Below are 15,648 nucleotides of genomic sequence, written 5' to 3'. Positions count from 1 at the left end.
CACCCCTAGTGTGATGTTTACATCGTAAATATGACATCCAGTTGCTTTATTGTCATACTTGGGTCCATGCCTATCTTTCTGCTAGGTGGCCTCTTGAGGGCAGGTGTCATCTCTCCCTTGTTTTTTTTCTGTCTTTTGTGCCTAAGGCATTATCAGGCCAGCAGCAGATAGTCGGTAAATATTTATTAAACAAATATAAGGCAGGCAAAACACAAAGGTGGGAAAGTCATAAAGATGTTCCATCCAGGGGCCCTTAGCGGGGGCTGCGGGGCATAGAACATCAGGGCTGTGTTTACCTGCTGGCCTCTAGGGACACCTGCATTGTTTGGACAGTTCCAGAAGAAAGGGAAGAGCTAACGGTTACCCTAATGAGGTCTCCTTGTTTGCCCCTTTTGCCACCTAGGTTTTTGTTTCATTTTGTTGTAATGTATTTTCTTGAGGCCTGCTTACCTCCGGGGAAGAAAGCCCCAGGCTCTTATGTCCTCCCAGCATGTGCTTTACAGATAGGACATAGCGTGTTAAAACTGCACTTCTGGACATTTACAGGACACGTGGGCACTAACTCGCTGTGGGATAGGGGACACTGTGCTTCCTGAGTAAGGAGGCAGCACCTTTCAGGTTGGAAACAGGTACCAAGACAAACTTGTGAGTCGCTGGGAAAGCGAATTCTTTCATTGTGTAATTAGGGTAATCATACTAAGTAGACAGTTCTTGGACTCCTCAGGTTTAATTCACTTTGCACAGGTGCCTTTTGGCATCTGGTGCAAACCTCCAGGTGGGAGGGCTTGAGAGGGGCAGGCATACCACGAGGCCAGAGGAGGGTCCCCCGTGGAGTCCGGGCTTGGCACTGAGATTGCGTTTTGCACCCGCAGGTGAGCGTGCTGACCACCTTGGAGCGGAGGTTCAACCTGCAGAGCGCCGACGTGGGCGTCATCGCCAGCAGCTTCGAGATCGGGAACCTGGCGCTCATCCTCTTTGTGAGCTACTTTGGGGCGCGCGGGCACCGGCCTCGGCTCATCGGCTGCGGGGGCATCGTCATGGCGCTGGGCGCGCTGCTGTCCGCGCTGCCGGAGTTCCTGACGCACCAGTACAAGTACGAGGCCGGCGAGATCCGCTGGGGCGCCGAGGGCCGAGATGTGTGCGCCGCCAACGGCTCGCGCGGCGACCAGGGGCCGGACCCCGACCTCATCTGCCGCAGCCGGACCACCACCAACATGATGTACCTGCTGCTGATTGGGGCCCAGGTGCTCCTGGGCATTGGTGCTACCCCCGTGCAGCCCCTGGGTGTCTCCTACATCGACGACCACGTGCGCAGGAAGGATTCCTCCCTCTACATAGGTAGGAGCGCCCCGGAGCCGGGTGTGGGCGTCTCTGTTAGTTAGTAATCTGGGCGTGTGGACAAAGGAAGGAAAGGTGGGCCTGTGAGCTTCGTATTTCTCCAGAGCAATGTTTTTCAGACTTGGCTTCCAAAAGTCAGGGAATGTGACAAGTGCCGATGTCTGAGTTGCATCCCCAGAAAACCTGGTGTCCTTGGTTTGGGGTGCAGCCTCGGGGCAGAGCGTTTTTTAAAAGTTCCCCACATGATTCTGCTGTGCAGAGTGGGAGCTCTGCTGTGCTAGAGCATGATAACGGACCTTGAGTAGGAAGACAGGTCAGGAGGAGTTTTGTGTTTATTGATCTGCCTGTGTGTGTGGGGGGGTGTGGGTGTGGGTGTGGGTGTGGGTGTGGGTGTGTGGACTTCGGGCACTCTGACTTGAGCCACCAAGGTACATCGGGTTTACACATTGGAGACCCCCATTTTTAATAAGGCGATCTGGTCATTGCCCAATGAAACTCAGAGGGAGAGATGATTGCGTCCCCGGCCTTTGGTATCATTCAAAGTTGGTGACTTTGAGTAATTTTTTTCGTTAATGAGGGTATGTGCTGGAACTGGATATTTCAGAAAAAATAAGGTACATGTGAGTTTTTAAAAATCATTTTGTGCTGTAAGAGTTTCTGATGTTTTATCCTGGAAGGATGGACGCCTATTTGCTGATGTGGGGGTAAGAAATATTTGAGTGGTGATTTGTTTTTACAGCCAACAGGGTCCTTGGTCCTTAGCCACTGCTTTGGGTCACTTGCATGGTCATTAATGGCTTGCTGAACTTCTCCATTCTTTGGTTACCAAGTGTAATTTTGCCTCCCACAAGCTGTTGGATTGTATGACATTTATTTCCCCAATTACCAGCACTTAGCTTTGAAAACATTACCTGTGGAAGCTTTGTGCTTCCCCAAAAGCAGTGTGCCTTGAGATATAAAGTCTATTATAACATGGAGGTTTGGGTTATAATAGAATTTGACAAAATTTGACATAGAGCTCCTATCTGCCAAGCTTCCAGCATCCACTGCCCAAGCTTTCTGAGACAGTAGGGCTTGAAACAGCTCCTCACCTGAATGCTGATGTCCCTGTGCCTTTCTGTGGGAGCAGAGGCTGTTGTTGGAAACTTGGTTGCAGATGTATGTTTCAGCCCTCTGTGAACAGGCTCCAGGTGAGAAAGGCAGCACCTGTGAGCCGGCTCAGGCCCTAAGCACGGGACACAAAGTACCGTGTTTCCCCGAAAATAAGACCTAGCTGAACCATCAGCTCTAATGCGTCCTCTGGAGCAAATATTAATATAAGACACGGTCTTATTTTAATATAATATAAGAACAGGTCTTATCATGTAATGTAATGTAATATAATACAGGATCTTTTACTAATTTTTGCTCCAAAAGATGCATTAGAGCTGATGGTCTGACTAGGTCTTATTTTCAGGGAAACACAGTAGAAGAGAAGACTGCTCAGGCCGGAGATGGCCAGTCCCTCTCCCCATGAGGTTAGGGGCTTCCACAACTGTGTCTGAAGGTGGGCGCCGTGGGAAGAGGGGACGAAGGAAACCATTTGTGTTTTGCTACTTTTAAAGCGTGAATGAAAGCTACTGCAGGTGAAACTGTTGCAGACGAGGACACGGGACGGGACCCAGCGTGGAGCCACAATTGTCTCTGGAGGTCCGGCCAGATGATTGGTCTCTGGCTTGATGGGTGTCCCCCTAGGCCCCTGGGAGAGGGGTTTTCTGGCAGTGATAACAGCAAGTGTAGAAGACAGAGCACAGAGAAGGAAGCAGGCGGTGGAGAAGCTGAGTTCTTGTCTGGGATGATAGAATCAAGTAGAAAAACGTCTCCCTAGAATTCCTGCTCAAGTCGTACCAGTGGTAAATCACCTCTGCTCGGCATGTCCTCGCTGGAGCCGCGGGCTCACAACCGTCTTCCGAGTCTTCCCTGACAAGTTCGGCTACTTGCCTGCACTGGACGGGGCCTGGTTTGTGTGTGCAAAGCTTTACGATAAGGAGGTATGTGGGTTTCAGAGGCGGGAGGCGGAAGCATGTGCAGTAGAGCTGACAAGGGGCCTTCTCCAGCTCTGAGCCTTTGTGGGATTTGCAGCGAGTCTGTGGTGGGAAGAGCGTTTCAGCCACGTTCCTCTGTGGGCACCCTTTCCCTCATGGTAGATAGTTAAGCGTTCAGAGTTGGGGCGTCTACTGTTTGTGTGGTGCATGGGTATCTTGGTGGCTCTGGTCCATCAGGCCACATTCCAAACCCTGACAGCACAGGGCCACGGAGGGGGACGCTGCGTGTCTCCGAATGGGTTTCGTGGCAGCTGCAGAGAGCAAGCCTCTGCACAGATCGGCCTCAATAGGTGGCCTCGTATTCCATGCACGGTTTGACTTCTCCAGGAGCAATTTAAGAAGGCAGAAAATAACTGGTCCGTGCATTTATTGTGCAGGTTGTAAAAACATGTTAGTGATAATGGGAATATTTTAGCGTTTATCTCCTCTAATAGGGAGCTGGTTCCTAAAGCCACTTACATTTGCTTTGGGAAGCATTTAGGGGAGCCCACTGAACGGAATTGATATGAATCACGGCCTCATAAGTCCCTGCGAGAGGAGGGACGTCTAAAGGGATGGGCACTGGGGTGGTGAGTATACGTGTGCCCACTGGGGTGGAATAGCGCGTATGCCTTCTGGGCCCAGCTCCTGCCAAGCTGGTTAAGAGAGAGCGGCTGACGACCAGCTGTCTGGTCAGGTGCCTGAAACGTGAGTGTGGATTGGAGATCAGAAATACTGCATATGTAAAACCCAGGCAGTCGCAGCTGACCCTTTCCTGTGGGTGTCAGCAGGGAAAGGGGTGCTAACGACACAGGGTTCAGGCCCCAGGTCACTGGTGACAAGCCTTCCCACGGTGGGCTGCCTGCATCGTGGGTCACCACATGGGTGCCCTCTGCACATCTGCGGCCATGCCACCGACCCCACTACCGCCAGGGGGAAGTGACACATTCCATCTTGAGTCAAGCTGATAGTTTTCCACTGAAATGACTTTCTGCTTTGGCCTCTTGTGGCCGGGGCCACTGCCAAACTCCTAGAGTCCTAGATGGGCCATTCACAAGGGGCTTCTCTGGCTGGCACCGTTCTGTGGCTGCTCCTTTCCAGCGTGGGGAGGGAGCCAAGGGAGCTCATTACTGGGGGACAAAACCTGATGAATGGGGACGCAGCTCTGCTGGCAAGCTTTTCACTCCGGCACAATGTAGAACCAAGCCGCGCTGCGTGGCTAGATAATGACCCATGGGTGGCACGTGGCACTCACTTTCTTCCTAGAGGACGGATCAGACAGGGTAGCAGTGGAAGCCATTCAATGGGGTCTAAGAATTGAGAGTCCACTCGTGCCATTAGCCCACGTGGTAACCTTCCCTTTGCCCAGTTTTTTAAGCTGTCCCGTTTCTCCAAGTTCAACACATGGCAAGTGGTATTGAGGGCCAGGATAAGTAGACTGTTATCATGGGCTCCCTGCGTTCTTTTCATTAGGTTGCTAGGCCAATTGGTTGTTGCCTTGTTTTTTTCCTTTGAGGAGGAAAAAGCCAGAACGAGAGTGGTAAATATTTTTAAGATCACTTTATTTATAGTTAAAAAGTATTAATGTGTTCACTGTTGACAGCTTGGGAAGTATATAAAAAAAGGAATAATTAGAAAATAATTACTCATAGCTTTACGATTATATAGTCTTTCTGCACTGGTATTCTTTTCTACAAAACAAACGTGTTTATAATAAACAGTGCTTTGCGATTTCATTTCTCTCTTAATATTTCATGAGCATTTCTCTGTCACTAAATAGCCTGTGACGTTCTGACTGCATACATAATATTCCCTCATGGGCATATACCTTAATATTTAATGCCCTCTATGTTGGACATGAATTTTTAAATTTTTTGCTGTTATAAATGAGGCAGACAGGTAAACTGATTCTGAGAGGGTAAGTCACTTGCCTAAGATAACTTAGCTGGGTGGCTGGGCTCTGGGTCTGACAGTGATGAATTTTCCAGGTGCGTCGGGGATCTTTCACCAGGCTGGGGTGGGGGCGAAGAGGCTGGTGGATGGTCCAGGGGGTCAGACGCCAGTTAGACATGCCACAGACAATCTGAAACCAGGAAATAAAAATCGTAGGAGCCAGGAAGGTGGGAAGAGGGCAGTGTGTCTCAAATCTGAGGGGAGAGGTGCTATTGGGATGGAGAGTGGGTGTCAAAGCCGGAACAGAGAGATGGGAGTAGGAAGGAGAGGGGAGGGTGGTGCCAGCCAACAGTGCAGACTTCTGGAAAGAGGGTGTGCCCTGTTTCCTCGTGCTTTGAGTAGAGCTGGGTGCAGATCAGAGCTGAGACTTCTGAGCAGGGGCAGCTGGTGTGTTTCTTGTTCTTCTCACCTCTCTCCTGAGCAGTGGACACTGCATGGCTGGTCATCCCATTTTTGATCAACGATAGCCAGTAGGAAATTGTCCTTACGTTGTGTTAGAAATCTGTCTCCTTACAGCTCTCCACACGTTGGTTCTGGTTCTGGTTCTGCCTTCAGGGCCTGCCCTGAGAAACTGTGATCCCTTTTCCCTGTTTTGATAATGCACATACCTGGACACCAGCCTCACGTGGGTAGAGAGAAGGAGGCTAAAACTTAGCTCTTCTGGGCTGGGACCCGTGTCCCTTACAGATGCGGTTTCCCGCCTCACTTCAGGTGCCATTTCTCTCTTAAAGAGGGTGCCCAGGGCTGAGGAGCTTGTTACTGGGACGAAAACAGATGAGGGGCATGCAGGATACGGGTACTGTATTAGTGTCTCGGGTGCCATAACATAACACCACGGACCGGGCGGCTGAAACAACAGAGATGCATTTTCTCACAGGTCTGGAGTCAGGGAGTCCAAGATCAAGGTGTGAGTGACGTGGTTTCCTCTGAAGTCTGTCTCCGTGGTTACAGAGGGGCCTTCGCCTCCTCGTGCCTTCACGGGATCGTCCCTCTGTGTGCACGTCCCTCGTGCTCCTTCGTCTCCTAAACGCCTCTTGTGAATTTGCTGGGGACACAATTCAGCCCCTCTAACCGGTGCTGAGGGGACCGGGACCAAACCGAGCCAAGATTCCTGCCGTACTTTTTTGTCCTAACTTTTCTATAAGGTGCTGCATTGTCATGTTGGTGTGTCGGTTGGGTTTTCAAGGTGCCCAAGGGATTATTGAGGATGTAGTTACTTTGTTTTTGTTTTTTGTTAACTTTTTATTTTGAAATAATGATAGGATCACACGTTGTTGGAAAATATAGGGAAGCCCCCGGTACCTTCATCCCGTGCCCTAGGTGGTGACATCTTGCGTTGGTCTAGCACCACACCCAGACTCGGAAACGGCCCCAATGTTAATCTGTGCAGTTTAGTCAATAGATTTCACCAGTTTCATTGGCATTCAACTGTGTGTCTCTCTCTGTGTGTGTATAGTTCCGTGCACTTGCATGACGTGTGGATGATATTTTAAAAACGCAGAATGGGGTCAAGATGAAACCAGATCATTTTGAGTCCTATGAGTGCAAACATACACACGTGCTAACACTGGCACATGTGCGCACGCTTACACCCACACACATATACACACACAGGACGATTTAGAGACAGAGACAGCTATGGGTAGAATGGGAGCTGGTTAGAGGAAAGCGGTTCCTGGAAGAGGTTTTCTGCAGGGACCTTCTGTATTCCTAGGAAGAATGGGGCCCTTGCAGGGTGCCCCGATACACAGCAATCACTCCAAGTCGGGGGGCACGTGTGTTAGACACGGAAGTGTCATGTTGTCATGGTTTAGCACTTACATTGAAACCCAGTGGAAGCCTCTGTGTTCCGGTTAATGATGCAAAGAGAAATTATTCTCCAATTTCATATGCCAAGTGTTTGTTTATTACAAAGGTCACTATAATACCCGCCAGCAACCAGAGAGAACCCAATTTGCCTTCAGAGCCGTGGGAGCCTGGAGTTATTTTGCTTCTGATGAGTTTTTATTTTAACTTGACATTGGGTAAAATGTGTTTTAACTCTCCAAAGAGCGTGGGTCGGGTATGGATCAAATACGCTGTGATTGCAGTTCATCCGAAAAAATAATTAAAAAGCTGTCCCTTGTGGGCGCAGACATAGCTCATTGTACTTCGTAGATATTGAAGTTTCCCTCATTAATTTCTTTTTCTACGATAAATGACACTGTAAAACTGGTCAATTTGTTTGGCTATGTTCCACTTCATCTCCCCCCACGGCTGGTCACATGCTGTTTTCTGGATGTTTTAGCAGTGTGCTGGGAAACTTGCGCGTGGCTCTTATCTGACGTTTCCACGTTGCCCAGGCTGGTGTTTCTCATTCATTTTCAGGGCTCATAATTCATGCCCCATCGTTCATGGACTCGCTGCTGTGCTCACTGCCTGGGCTCTGGAGTCTTGACAGCCTTGTGATTCAATTTATGGCTCTGCCACAGACCTACCACTGAGAATTTGGACACGTTTCCAGTTGACCTGAGCCTGTGTCCTTATTCAGGAAAACAAGGCTGGGACCTACCTTGCCAGGCTTTGCCTAGGTGTCATTTGCATCAAGCATCATGTCCACAGTGGAGACCAATAAACACTGTTCTGTTCATCTTGATGGTCATAGCACCTCCACTTCCAGGTGTAGAAACTGAGGCAGGAGTAAGTGTTTGACTTATGTAACCACGCAGGCGGACAAGAGCAGTTAGATCGAGATTTTCAGCCTGGGAGACAATCCATCTAGTGGAGCTGAGAATAGCAACCTCTTCAGTCCTGAATTAAATCAGCGGGGCTCTTCTTTTCCTGCAGACCCCTTCCTGTGGCTCATCTCAAAATACTTAAAGTGCTAGCGTTGCCCCAGGCAGCAGGCTCTCTGCTTTATATTATATCTGGAGGCACCCCAGAGGCTGGCCGTTGCCCCAACATGATGTATTGGTTGGCTTTCTGGGTTCTAACACATTGCTTCTTCTTCTGCTTCTGAATATTGTTGCCGTTTTTTAAAAGACTGTGTTCTCATTTTAGTAAACTTGGGAAAAACAAACATTAATTAATAAATAATTTATCATCCAGGTGCCTATAGACTATGACTGTCACTATTTAGGTATATTTCATTTGCCTTTTTTCTTTGTATCTATTTTTACTTAGTTAAAACCTGCTTTTTGTCAATTGACCTACAAGCTTTTTTATATATCATAAACAATAAACGTTATGGCAGATAAAGGCGTAAAACGTTGTCAACCTAGAAATGCTGGAAGTTGCTCTTTGAATATTTGTTGAAATTTTTAAAAGCTCCAGTTAGGTCCAGTAGATTCCGTGTGAGCTGGAAACCAGCCGTCGGCCTTACTGTGACTTCCTCCGGAAGATAAAGGAGTGAGGCCCGAGGGTGTCGGCAAGAGAGACTCTGGGCCTGGGCCTTGTTTTGCAGCCCGGCCCACACCCGCTGCTCGGAGCTGGGGACCCTGAGTGCTGCACGGGCCCCGCTAGCAAATGAGACGGGGGTGGGGGGCGTGTCTGGGGAGCCCCGGTCCTTGCCTTGTGCTGGCCTTTGGGTGCTCCACGGGAATGCAAAGTCCATCTTGCCAGCTCTGATTTTTTTTTTTTAAGAGAGACTGGAAATCCGTATTTTTCAAGTGGACTGAATTGCCAGCTTGTTGACATCGTCTCCAAACCCCTGTGGCTTAGGGGCACGTCAGCCAGCTCGAACACGGTGGTGGCTTGCCACTTGGGGCTCTGTGCTCTAGACCATCAATTTCAGGTCACGTTCACCTTATGAATAGCCGATAAAGATGAAAGGAGGAAAGGAAAGCAGTTGGACCTCGTGAATGCCACCGCCAGAATAAATAGAGTTGTTTCCTATGGTTCCAAATGATCCAGGCGTCAGGTGGGGGCACGAGGGGGTGGGGGGCGCTCGTGCATGCACACAGGACCTGGAGGCAGAAATGAGCGAAAGCCACCCTCTGAGCAGGCCTCTCTGGGTGCTGTTTTGGTTGAGGCTTTGCTTCCTGTCTCATAAGAATGGGAATTGCAGGATGGGAAGGAAACTAAGCCATTTTTCCAAGCTAAGCATGGCCAGATGAAGGAAACCATGCGACTCCCAGTTCCCTGAGGGGGCGTTAGCAATGCAGAAACCAAACCCTGGGGGGCTGGCTGGGGCCTGCCGCGTGCATTGCTTTTTGAGAGCATCTTTGATCAGAGACTTTAGAACCCAGGATCGAAGTGTTTGAGAGACAGCGTGTAAGGCCGGGGAGGCCCAGGCCGACCCCAGTGGATTCGTGGGAAAGGTGAAGACCCACGCAAGGGAGTTTTTCCTCCGTTGGACTCTTAACGATGACCGTTCATTATTACTTACCTCCCACCTCTTACTGTACCTGCTCGTAAAAGCAGACCAGACCCACTGTATTTTTCTGTTCAACTCTAACACAGGTCTTGTTCTTAAAATTAAAAAAAAAAAAAAAGATTCTGAGATATTTTCCCAAGTAACATGCATGTTTTTTCCTTTAGTTTATTTGTAGACTATTTACTTCTCCTTTCTGAGAGGGAATAATCTTGGCTTCGTTCCCCCCCCATTTCACCTACTAGAGGCATTCTGTGAGAGCAGATGGCATGAAGGGTTTGGTTTCCGTAGAGGATTGTGACTGGCTATTGTTAACACAGGGACTAGAGGTCAGTGGCCCTGTTCAGGGGAAGTGAGTTCTTCGTTGCTGCAGGATTCTTCAGCATCACAGGGCCTCATGGAATAGTTGTGGACGTTTGCGTTTGTCTGTCCAGCACGTTGTCTTTTCACTGGGAAACTACCTCTTCCCATGCCAGGTGGTTCTCGCAGGCCGCAGAAATGACCGTGTGATCCAGGCTTGGCCATCCACCACACAGAGGGCTCTGGTCTGTCACTATTGGCCCAAGGACTGAGACCATCAGAGTCCGCTGTGAGGTTTGAAAAACAGAGAGAGAGAGAGAGAGAGAGAGAGAAAATGACAGAGGTTACTTTCTCTTCTTGGACTGCTAGCTGTATGAACTCTGAATGCCCAGAGAGTCCACTGTCCATCTTTGCAGGCACATGCAGAGAACGTGACCTAGGAATGAAGACAGCACAAAGGAAAATGGACCAGGAGAGAGAGAGGGCTCCCTGGATCCAGCGATGCCTGAAGCTAGCACTGGCCCTTAGAATCCCAGTTACTTGTACTTTTAATGATTGTTTCCAACGTTTGCAGCCATTAGGATCTTGCCTGATGAGGCTCGACTGCCCTGTTAGGTTGTGTAAGTATTGGACTGCATTGCTTTCCTCTTGAGGTTTGATCTAGCACCTTCCACGGGGAAGAGTGTTTCTGTCCAAGGAAACACGTAGAAGGCAGTTGTCCTCTGATCACAGTGCTCGCTCTTTCACAACATCAAGAGATTCACTCAAGATACTCTGAAGAACTGAAGGGAGACTCCTGACCCTCTACACACAAGAAGAAGCACTAGGGTGAAAGTTCTGGTTTAGTGCTTCATTTCACTGTTTCATGGACACTTCACTTGTAATACAGGACCCAGAGGCCAAAAGTAAGGCCCCCTCCCCTTCCTCCCTGGCCACCCCAAACAAGCGAGAAAGTGTTTAAAAATCACCTGTGGGCAGGCTTTGTGCAGGAACAGTAGGTGTTTAAATAGCAAATGGCTTATGTGGGCAGGAGAGTGTGGCGCGCTCAGCTTATTCAGTGGTGCTCTTTACTGAATGGAAAAAACATAACCAACCCTGGCTCCTTCGCGGGACTGCAGTCACCAAAGCTACCTTATTTCACTCCCTCTAATGACTTCATATTGTCAGGAGGCGATACACTAAATGAACACCTTCTATTCTCAACTTGGCTTTGCTGTTGCATTCCTGCCAAGCCGTGTGTGTGTGTGTGTGTGTGTGTGTGTGTGTGTGTCCACGTGCAGACAAAATCTAGGTACTAAAGCATGAGGTGGCTAATGGATATTCATAAAAAACTTCAGTGTAGTGTTTAGAGCTGGGATTCAGGAACGTGCCTTAACGCCTGGAGAAATCGAGGGCTCCGTAACTGAGCTACTTGAAGCTAAAGGTTCTTGCAGGTGATGTAGGGGAGAGCCACAACCTTCTAAACTTACATGGAGATGTGCTCTTGTGGGGAAGCTTTCCCTGGATTCTCCAAGAGGTTCATGACCACAACCCAGGTTAAAACTGTATAAAACCCTTCTGCTGGGCAGACCGTGACAGCAGTCATCTCGGGTGAGGTAAGGAAGACACTTGAGGTGATAAGCTGTACGGAGTGACAGATGGCCCTGCTCAGCTCTCTAGTTGATTGGCTCCCTGGGGAGCTGCTGTACTTGCAACAGGAAGCATTTGGGCATCACTTAGGCCTCTCTGGGTGAAGAGTCAGAATGCCTTTCCGGCGTTGGAGTCGCCCTCTCAGCCCTCCTCCTCCCCTGCTGCCGCCACCACCCGCCCCCGCAACACCCCCCCCCCCCAAAAAAAAAATTCCTTTGGGGCTGAAATTTTCCATCCCTTGCCTCCCTTTGCCTAACTAGGTGTTTGGGGTAATATTCAGCACATTTTCTGTGCTGGCTTGAAGTGATGCACAGATAGGAAAATCAAAACTTTTTGCTTTGGCTCTGAAGGCAAAAACCATTTTAAAAATGCGCTTGGATCATTAATAGAATCTGAACTCTCAAAGTCAAAACTTTCCATGTGTTCTTACTGAGAAAAGTGCTGTTAGGGCAATTGCACACAAGCAGACAGGAAGTAGTGCAGAGTCTCCCAAATCATCTGGGGATGTGAATGAATTTGGCAAACTGTTTATGGCAAAAAGCTTCTGGTCCCAAAGCTTTTGGGGATAGTTGGTTCCTTTGAGAAACTTCCTTCCTATATTTGCCAATTACCTACCCTCACGTCCTGGGAAGTGCAGTGGTGGTGGTGGTGGTGGGGGGGGTTAGTGCATCCTACTTTCTCTCCAAGGAGACGTGCTTTTCTCCCTCTCTCTCTAATGTCGTAAGCACATCCCGCCCTTTCTGGGCCAGGCCTTATAACTAAGAACAGTCACGTTTGCCCACCTGCCTTGTGGGTTGTTAATGGACTTTACAAAGGGAATTTGGGTTCCCCCGCAAGAGTCCTCATTAACACAGCAAGGTTTTGATAGGTTCTCGAAGGGTGTGTGGACACTTGGAAGGAACCTGTTAAAACCCAGTGGTGTCTATTATTAGATTGAAATCATTTCACCGACTCCAGCCTCAGATCTGTAGGCACATTTGTGTCTCAGGGGAGAGGACCTGGTGCTGGTCCAGCCGGATCCCTGGATTGGCTTACGGTCACATTAATACCTGTACCTCAGGAGCTAACGACAAATTTAAAGGCCATCAGGCTGGATACAGAGCAAACGCCTCCCACCTTGGTGCTTTTGTATTACTTTGTATTGCTCTCGTTACTGGCTGTGAGCAAGAGTTCAGTTTTAGGATCCATTGCTGTCACAAAGAAAAGGCAGCAGCTGTCTGCGTGTTTAGACAAGTGTGTTACGCATATGTGGGTTTGAATAGTGACCACAGTGACACTGAGTACACGAGCTGTGTGGATGGGGTCACAGCTGTGTGACAGAGGACTGGCGGTTTGCACGTGGCCTTTCGCTCCTTCCACCTGCAGCCCAGGGAGCAGAGGTTGTTATGGTAAAGAAACTGAGGCTGATGGAGGTTAAGCGCTGCGTCACTCAGCTAGTTCGTGGCAAGGCCTGGATTACAGTCCTGGGTGCCATCATCCCAAAGACCGTATTTCATGTCTTTTCCATATTATGCTCCCCTTTCCCCCATCTGTAAACACTGTTGTCATGCAGGGAGGCCGGCGGGGTCTCTGCTCCCGCTCCCCATACAAGAACGCAGGATATGGTGAGGCCAAAAAGGAACACCCACGGAGCCATAGGTAGGGGAGTCATACCACTATATTCTCTCTGGCGGCACTATACTCTCACTGGAGGCTGGATCCACACTGTCCGCAAACCGTCATCCACACTTGCCAGCCCAGCCACCATCTTCTTGCTAGCCCCCATTCTTTCTCTCTCTTCCTCCCTGCTAGCGTAGCCACAGCAGTTATATTGTGGCCAATGGCTCACTGGTTACAGCTGACGGCCAACTAGCCACAGCTGATGGCAATGCAATCACAGTTGGCCATTTACTACCTGAGCCAGCACCTGTCTATGTGAGGCCGAGAGCCTGGAAACTACTTTCTGGGGCTCTGCCCCCACAACTGTTATGTCCCCACCAGGATAATATAGGACCCCAAGGGTGCCTTGCTAAGTATTCAAAGTGACTTAACCAGCTACCTAATTATTTTCCCCTCTCCCTCTCCCTCTCCCTCTCCCTCTTCCTGTCCTCTTCCCCTCCCTCTGTCCCTCCCCCCCCCCCCAGGAGTGCCTGGAGCTGTACTAAAGCCTGAGATGAGATGGTGACACATTTCTAGGCCAGGACAGCTCTGAGTATAGGACGCTCAGGCCCTGGCTTCTCCGTGGGAATGTTTAAACCTCTCATCAGATAAAGTTTTGCTCCCACAGAAAACTACATGAGTTGTTTTCACAATCTCCCTGTAGTAAAGCGAGAGAAACGCACTCACCAGACAGCATTGCAGGCCCTGCCGCGTTGACCTGGTGCACACCCGTTGCTGTTGGGCCATTTGGAGTTGGGTTTTTCCGCTCCCAGGCTCGGCTTAGCCGACTTGCTTTCCAGTGCGAGTCTGGAGTCGATAACCTAGGAGACGACAGGTGGGACGCGAGGGTAAGAAGGGAGGGGAGAAAGATTGCACGATGAGCACACGAGGAGGAAAACGGAAAGAACCAATAGAGATCAACGAGTTAAAGTAATATTCCCAAGGCCTCCCCAAATAATGGGCCTCCCCAGGGGCTCAGTCCTGGCGTGCTCTGAAGACCCTCAAAATAGGGCGTCCTTGGAAATGAACTGTCTTAGCAGAAGGAGATGCTGACATGGGATCAGAGGGTGGCAGCCGCCCCCTTGAGCCATTGTGGAGGTCAGAGGTCCAGGCAGCTGAACACGCTCCCCCGCGTAGGTCTTTACGTCACACTTTCTTGAGAGCCTGTGGGGCCTGTAAACAAATGACCATCTCTACTTGTCTGCCTGGGGGAATGGATTGAGGGTTCGGAGGGCAGAAAGTGGGTACGAGTGGCCAAGTGTTCGGTCCAAAAATATTGGTGCGAAGTTGGGGGAACTGAGAGCTCCTCTGGCTCATGACTCCAGCTTCGTATTTCCAGGGTTTTATTTAAATTTAAAAAATTAATCGTAGAAAACACATCGTAACCTAAGATTCACCATCTTAACCGTTTTTAAAGTGTACAGTTCAGTAGTGTTTTAAGTATATTCACATGTTACGCAACAGAACTCTTTCGTCTTGCAAAACCGAAACTCGGGACCCATTCAACAACTCCCAGCCCCTGGCAATCACCACTGTGCTTTCTGTCTTCGTGCATTTTATGACTCTAGTTACCTCATAAAAGTGGAATCATATAGTATGAGTCTTTTTGTGTCTGGCTCATGTCACTTAGCAAAATGTCCTCAAGGTTCATCTGTATTATAGCATGTGCCAGAATTTCCTTCCTTTTTAAAAGCTGAATAATATCCCTTTGTATGGATAGACCACGTTCATTCATTGATGGACATTTGGGTGGCTTCCACCTCTTGGCTATTGTGCAGGAGGCTGCTCTGAAGAGCTGTGTGCAGTGTATTTCTGGCTTGTTCAAAGACATCTCTACTTGGTGGCCATGAGGGGCGGTAAGCTCAGTAAGTCCAAAATTCAACTTCTTAATTTCATCGCAGTGTTGCTTTGTCATTGACTCACCTTGTTTTTTTCCTCCCACGTCCTGCATTGAAAAGCCACTGCCTCTTATGGATTATGGCTCCTGAGGGTCCCTGTGCCTGACTTCTGGGGCCCTCTCTACCCCCCTCACTGCCCCAGGGCAGGCTCTCTGCATCTCTCACCTAGATGATTTCATCCACCATTGCTGAGTGTCCTTGTGCCCCATCTGGCCTGTCTCCAAATTGCCCTCCACATGGCTACTGCTGCAAAGAACCTGGAGAGACATACATTGTCCTGGAATTTTTGTTAGAAAAGTTCCGAGGCATCTGCCTGGAATTTGATTGAATTTTATTACATGCCCAGTGAACAGTAACTTTAATTATAATTGCATAATATTATAATGCATATGTTTCAGATAATAGCACCGTATTTTTGAGAGACGTAAAATACCTTCACTCGTTTTTAACAAGCAGAGATGTGTTAAATTTAATTGTC

General features: G+C 49.1%; 1 protein-coding gene across 2 annotated transcripts in view; it reads left to right on the top strand.

Annotated features, from left to right (window-relative positions):
- The window catches only part of SLCO3A1 (solute carrier organic anion transporter family member 3A1), a 255,342-nt gene that overhangs the window by 51,792 nt on the left and 187,902 nt on the right, over positions 1–15,648 (top strand). For both annotated transcript variants that reach the window (XM_019726695.3, XM_019726694.3), the window contains exon 2: positions 873–1,338. In XM_019726695.3, the coding sequence (XP_019582254.1) occupies positions 873–1,338 (466 nt within the window). The remainder of the gene's footprint in view (positions 1–872; positions 1,339–15,648) is intronic.

This window comes from Rhinolophus sinicus, chromosome 13, assembly GCF_057876585.1.
Source record: "Rhinolophus sinicus isolate RSI-liver-muscle chromosome 13, RSI-T2T, whole genome shotgun sequence".
Lineage (NCBI taxonomy): Eukaryota > Metazoa > Chordata > Mammalia > Chiroptera > Rhinolophidae > Rhinolophus > Rhinolophus sinicus.
Note: the sequence above shows the minus strand (reverse complement) of the source record. Positions and strands in the feature narration are given on the sequence as shown.